At 39.4% G+C, this 7,007-nt stretch overlaps 1 protein-coding gene across 6 annotated transcripts in view; it reads left to right on the top strand.

Annotated features, from left to right (window-relative positions):
* ppp6r3 (protein phosphatase 6, regulatory subunit 3) overlaps positions 1-5,231 on the top strand; it is a 28,848-nt gene extending 23,617 nt beyond the window's left edge. For 4 of the 6 annotated variants that reach the window (XM_076732329.1, XM_076732331.1, XM_076732333.1 and 1 more), the window contains 3 exons: positions 1,175-1,267; positions 2,453-2,527; positions 2,723-5,231. In XM_076732329.1, the coding sequence (XP_076588444.1) occupies positions 1,175-1,267; positions 2,453-2,527; positions 2,723-2,774 (220 nt within the window). In that variant the 3' untranslated portion in view covers positions 2,775-5,231. The remainder of the gene's footprint in view (positions 1-1,174; positions 1,268-2,452; positions 2,528-2,722) is intronic. The other 2 variants (XM_076732330.1, XM_076732332.1) reach the window with 1 other exon arrangement.
* The last annotated feature ends 1,776 nt before the right edge of the window (positions 5,232-7,007 follow it).

The following is a 7,007-nucleotide window of genomic DNA, read 5'->3' on the forward strand; positions in this document are numbered from 1 at the left end:
AAGCACAGTTGATTAAATCATGCATTTAGACATTAGTGAACCGTGCCTGACAGTAGGCGCGTCATCTGGTCATCAGGTTGTTACTGAACACACCTGTAACCACAAAATTACAATGTAATGCTCTAAGCACAAAGGAAAATGCATACAACTTCTGTAATGCAGTGAGACATGAGTTTCTCATCGGAGCAGTTGACACATGCTGCACAGAACTTTATTTTATCTGAAATGTATCATCAGTATCTTATTAAAGATTAATTTCGTTTTGGCAAAAATGACCTCTTTGTAAAAATAAGCTTGTCAGTTCTTTCTGGTGCACAAACTGTGATGGAGACACTTTCTGTTTATGTCCTCAAACATATTTCCGGCTTTTATGCAGTACAGTTACTCGTTAGTTATTGGCCTACATATTGCCAATACTAATATCTGTGAAAAGCTAAACTTGACTGATGAAGTTTTTCATGGTTTCTTCAGGACTTCGGTGTTGTTGTGTCCATTTTTGTATCTAAAGTACCATTAAAAATATATATGATTTTTGTTAGTACTAAATAAGACTACTTTTAAGGAAATGTGAAGATACCGGTATGAATGGTACAATGAAAATGTTCCACAAATACAACTAGACTGACTATCAGGGTTCGTATTCTTATATCATGACAGCTTTTTTCTGAAATTGGCAAGTGTGGAATAATTGTTGGGTAGCTCCTCAAATGTTCGATTATATTTGGATGTTTGTGGGTGTTTTGCTTTGATTGAGGCCTCATCAAGATTATTGGTGGTTCTCTGAGACAAAGCAAGACTGACGGCTGGCACATTCAATTTTGGTCTAATCAGTGTCCAAATCAGTTTGTAGGCCTGCCTACTATTTGCTGGCTATCGCATCGTAGCTAAACAACCAAAACAGTTGACTTTCTCCATTTGCTGTACATTTTGATGCTTTTCCTACATACTGTTCACAGTTACCCATTTCAACACCTCCATCCTTTGTTTTACTGTGTGCTCTGTCTGTCAGTTCATCATGCATCACTGTTCATACCTCACTGTACTCTGTGTGTTTCTGTGGGGAAAGTGGTTGGTATGAATCACCTCATATGGTATTAATGTATATCTGTATATCTGTGTGTTTGTGTGTGTGTGTGTGTGTGTGTGTGTGTGTGTGTGCGCCTGTGTGTTCCAGTGATGAAGAGAAGAGTGCTTCTTCAGAGAAATACTCAGTAGTGGAGTGTGTGGATTCGGAGAGAACAGCCGCAGCCTGCTGTCCCAAGACAGGGTCAGGAACAACATACACACACCACTAAACTGGAACCAAAAAAAAAAAAGTAACATGTGTGCACAGGCTCTGAAAGAAACAAAATATTCCATATATGTTGTGTTGGGAATTCTTCACGTTCAGAGACAATTGTGTTCAGACTTTTATTTTGACATTTTATATTGAGATTTCAACTTTGTTTCCACTTTCCTCTTCCTGCTTGTCCTCTGCTAACATTATGTCACTGACAATGTAAATTGTATTATCGCATTAAGATTCATGTAACACAATAGCTCAAAAGGCCAAAATGTCTGCTTTTTGAAAGCTCGTTCAGAGCAACAAGCTATTGAACGCATCACTTCCATCACATCAATATCTTAATGCAGCTAACAGCGGTGCCCCCCTGTCACAACAGTGTTAGTGTGGAGGTTAGAATGTTCCACTGGAATAACTAGAGACATTGCAAAGCTCCAATGTCTTAATGTTTCTCTTTGTAAGCACTGTGTAACCAGAAAATCAAATCAAATCCAGCCCACAGAGCAACAGAAGAAGCCCTGATTGGCCAGATGTATGCCTGCACATAACAGCTGCCCCAAATTATTGTTAGTTAACAGGTTTATTGATTTATTTTTTTATTTTATTTTTTTTAATAACGTGTGATCACTATATTGGATCATTCATATGCTAATGTAATTGATTTGTAATAGCCTTTGTATTAATCAGTTTATGGATGGCTTATAATCAAACGCAATAGAAGTCTATAATTATTCCAGTGGAGTGTAAGTACAGAGGCTTTGTCCACAAAATCTAAATCAGATGCAACGCCAACACATAGTTGTCAGTAGAACAACATAAAAATCCCAGTCAAAGTGCTGTTACATCTTAATCTGCCCCGTTTAGTAAACCAGCAGGGTAACTGGTCGAGGTGTTGAGTCATAGGATAAAACAAATATCAGGTCTGATCTATAAGTGCCATTCAGGCATAGACTTCCATATTGAGAATGTCTTCTCACATCTTGTTGTCTTTCTTCTTAAACATTTTTCATATTTGATAATGTTTTGTTCATTAGTATCTTTGACTGTCACTTACTTTGTACCATTACTAGTTTTCATCAGAACATGATTCAACAAGAATCATGTTAATATGAGTCCGGGCTCGCTATTTAGTCAATCTTTGCTTCTCTCCTTTCCCATGTGTCCTGCAAGCAGTGAGAAGTGTCGCTCAGCTGTGGAGCTTCCCAATGGTCCTCTAGAGGAAATGTCAGCCATAGAGGAGGCCAAGTAAGTCTGACTGCCCTCGTGTACTATGTGTGCACCACTAAACCAAGAAACACCTCAAATGTCATGTACAGAGTAATGTAAGCTGCTGCACACTGAGCTGTCAGTCCAGCGTTAATTATTTTATTCTCTGAGATAGACACGTTTGAATTCTGTCTTCAAACTGGCCTTCACGTCTCTCTTTGCATTCGTTTCCAGACTGGACCAGAGTGCCGTGTCCTCAGAGCCAGCTGTAAATGGGCCGGCATGAGGGTCTCCTAATGCCAGCCAATGGCCAGCCTGTTCTGCCATGCAGGGCCCTCCTCCTGGCCAGTCAGCGGAGGCCACTGCTCAGAGCTGTACCAATCACACGCCCCCACCAGGACCAGCAGTACTCCCATCGGCTCATCACTGACAGACAGACAGGTGTACAGACACAAGATGAACTGAAAAGCAAAACAAGAGACATACTCAAATGGATACAGAATAATTTTTTTCAGCATTTGTTTATATACTATTGTTCTTATGAGGTGATGTGCGACTGATATCTTGCCACTCAAAATTAAATAGTAATGTTGCTATAGTTAAAGAAATGATTGTATGAATAAAATATTTTATAAAATGAAAAATGTATACAGAAACATAAGATGAATTACCACATGAATAGCTGATTGGTGACCCAACCAACCACTAAGCTGTTGTTATTGCTGGATCTGTTATCCAGCAGTCTGACACGTAATACAACAGTTGCTATGTTTAAAATTCTCACCCACCATTGGTCCGTGTCTCTGAGCAAAGCGGCTCCTACCGATTGAAACACATTTTAAAAACCACACTTAAAGGTTTATTTTGCTGCAGGTATTATTTGTAAATGTTTTCTCTTGTATTCTTCTGCATTGAGTAAGATTTGACAAGCTTTTTTGGTATAGTTTTTTTTTTTTTAATTTATTATGGAAGTAAGATGATGGTTGTGTTTTGTTACTAAAGAGCCATACCAACACACCCTCTCCCCTTCTAGCAGGCTGCATTCATGCTAACTGGGTTCCTACCTCGCAGCTAGAAGGCTAAGCTGGAGAGATATAGTATGTCGTCACCACAGCCTAAACTGGGAGCTGTAAATGAATTCTGAGTTGGTGTTTTTAGTCCCAACTAAACTTCTTCAGAACCACAGTTGTCTTCTTCGGCCCAAAACTGCTTTTAGACCAGCGGTTCTCAACTGGGGGGGGGGTCCCCCGTTTAGATCATGTTCACATTTGGAAACTTCCATTGCAGGTTGGATATGCATCTAGACAGTGTGCAAAACTGTGATTTTAAGTAGCTACTACATTGTGGAGAACTTAGCGAGACAATGAAAGCTGTTCGAGATGAACACGCAGGAGCATGAAATTAGAAGAAACCCATTTGCAAATGAGTTCATTACCCAGCCTCGCGGAGCCAGCTGTGATTCAGTCACATTATGATTGGAGTTTATTTCTGAGGAGAACTGGCTAAAACTGTAAATCGAGACAGTCGTGATATCAGCTGCTGGCCAAGTTCCAACCACAGGTGTTTGTTCTTATCCTCTGTTCAGACTGACAACAGCACTGAGACAATACCTTTCTTTTCAAGGTGTTGTTGGCAAGTTAGTGGTGTCCACACTGAGGGCTCAGACAAAGAAGCTGAGCGTAGATCAGCGCATTGTGACATCCGACAACACGCCAGGTCAGCCAGTCAGATCAGTGCAAGTTCACGTTCGTGAATCTGCTAATTGTTGGGAGTTAAACTGATCATTTCCAGAGCTGTAAAATCCTTTTTCATAGTTTGCTTTGATACGCCTTCAAATGTGTGACTCAAACTTGACGACTTCCTCCCTGTATTTTATGTTCTCAGCAGTGACCAGAACAACACATCCTGAACTCTTGTTTTGCAGTGATGTTAAATGCAGGAAATTCAGTTTGAGCAACGCAACCGTTAGTTAGACGCGTTTCTAGTGCCGTTGTCAGTCTGAATGCACACTTGCTCCATGTCCTTTTTTTTGTTCTTTGACTCACCACCTGAACTTAAAAATCCGCCTTGATGAGGCGTTTGGTTGACTTGGAAATTAGAATTTTCAAGCCAACCTGCCATGTTTATGTCAAGACATACTGTAGTTGCCTCTGTGTAAATGGCTTTTTAGCTTTGGTTTGGTCTTCACCAATTCCCGAGGGAAATGTCTGGTGGTTGAGCTGCCAGATACTTAACTTTGTTTGGTTAACATTATCAATAAAGGACCAACTTTTGCGATGGGCCAGTTGTTAGTCTACTGAGAAAAAAGTAACATCAGCTAATTTTGATCGGCAGCAGATCTGTTGCTGTATTTCTGCTGAATATCCGTCCACATGAAACTTTGGCACTGAGCCCTAAACAGACCAGTTACCAATGCATCTACCTGTAGCTGAGGTTGAAATGATTTCTATATATGTTGCTAGAAATCTCACTCTTCTGCAGCCTTCCTTCTCTCTTCTTTCCATGGATCCCCTGCCTTTCCCCTCCCCAAATGTGACTTCTTTTTTTTTTTTTTAAATCTTGGCAACACATGATTCACTGGTTGGGATTTGGTTCCAAAGAAAATGGTTTTGTAATTCAAAGTTTTCTGTACCACTGGGAAGGGAAGAAGGTATTTACAGATGATAGTATAACTTAACCCCACTTTTTTTTTTTTTTGTCAGATTATTAATTAATTAAATTTCATCTTAATTTCTGAAGCTAAGTGGTTTTTGCAGATGGTTTATTTGGTTTGTTTGTCATGACTGAGGATTTATTAGGCCTAGTGCACAATCCCACTAGAGGTTTCTCTGCAGATTGTTTCTTTGAATGGTCTCGTTATCGGACTTTGAAAGCTCATTTACAGACAGTGAAAATTATTTCATTACGTCTCCATAAAATTACCCACATTTATGGGCTTTCAAAGTATTATCTGACCGATGTGCGAGATTTAGTGGGATCCATTTGCAGAATATGGCAGAAATTGACGATAATATTCACATATTTGTTTTCATTAGTGTGTAAGAATTGTGTTTTCACTACCTTAGAATGAGCTCTTTATAGATGGAGTGGGTCCTCTTCCATAGAGTCCACCATGTTTCTACAGTAGCCCAGAATGGACAAACCAGACACACGGCTCCAGAGAGCGCATTTCACAAGTTTTGCAGCCATTTAAGGTTTTCCTACACACCTGCAAAGGGAGGGGGGAGGCGAGGGGTCTTCAGTTGGTTGCAGTATGCAACCTCACAGCTAGATGCCACTAAATCCAACACACTGGACCGTAAAGGAATGAAGATTTCACTGGAATGTGATTGACATTTGATGTGATGCTGCACTCTCCCTGCATTGAAAACCAGCCTAAACTTTAATGGAAGTGCAAGTTTGAGAAAAAGTGGGCTCTGGACAAGTTATGGATTTTGATGGTGGTCGTACTTCAAGAGCACTGATGTCTGCACAACTGCAAGTTCCTGCAATCACACAAAACCTGGAAAAGGTCAGTCTGTTTTTTTTTCCACTTTGTACAAATGTTAATGAAGGTGTAGGCTGAGCAGAAACAAAACTTAGAGCATCCTAGTGTCAGAGTTATTTTTAATCAATGCAAAGCTTCACCAGTAAAATAACGCTGTAAAATTTACAAACTGCTAATACTTGATTGTTTTTCATTTTTGTGAAATAACCCTGTTTATACCTTAACATTCACTATTGATCTTAAGTGCCAGGTACCTCTTCCTGTGGTTAGTGGTAGTAACGTAAATATGAGAAATAATGTTTTAGCTTTATATCTGAGAACTTTAACTAGAATTTATCAGAGAAGCACACATAAACAAATACTACGCTGTAGGCAGCATTTTGTGGTTCAGACCAAACCCCGTATTTGGCCTCGTACCGAAGTGAGAGGTTTATCAAGTCTAAACCCTAAAATATTTCTGACAAACTACAAATGAAGTTTTGCAGATTAAGCACCAATATTGTCTGGAAAAGCTAAGATAATATTCAAAAGAACATGTTTCAAACAAGATCTGGAAAACTGCACAGAGAGGTAGAACAAGAGAATCAAGCATCACCTGTGAACCAGGTGGGATGCTGTTACTGGTATGTCACACTGAAACAACACGTTTTGTTACTGTATGCTTTAATGCATTGTATGTTTTTGTCATTCAAGGAAATGGTTCTTCAAGTTGTCAACTGAATACCAGATGCTGCTGATGCTGGGACAGTTGTGCTTCGTCATACTCTTGATAAAGATATTTTGATGCAGAATATTTTGGATTACCCCGACAGAGGTAATCCCGGTAACTTTTACCAGGTCAAAAGCAGACATGATATTCACCATGATGGATTAGCTACTGGAGTCAAATTTCAAGTATCAGCATTCTTATTCATATACAGCTGACATGAATGGAAACATGGCTGTCTTTAAAACACATTTTGAAATTACAGCACATATATTACTCATGAAAATGGTCACAATATGTAAGAATGTTATTGAATGTAAGAATGT

The sequence above is a fragment of the Chaetodon auriga genome, chromosome 6, assembly GCF_051107435.1.
Source record: "Chaetodon auriga isolate fChaAug3 chromosome 6, fChaAug3.hap1, whole genome shotgun sequence".
Classification (NCBI taxonomy): domain Eukaryota; kingdom Metazoa; phylum Chordata; class Actinopteri; order Chaetodontiformes; family Chaetodontidae; genus Chaetodon; species Chaetodon auriga.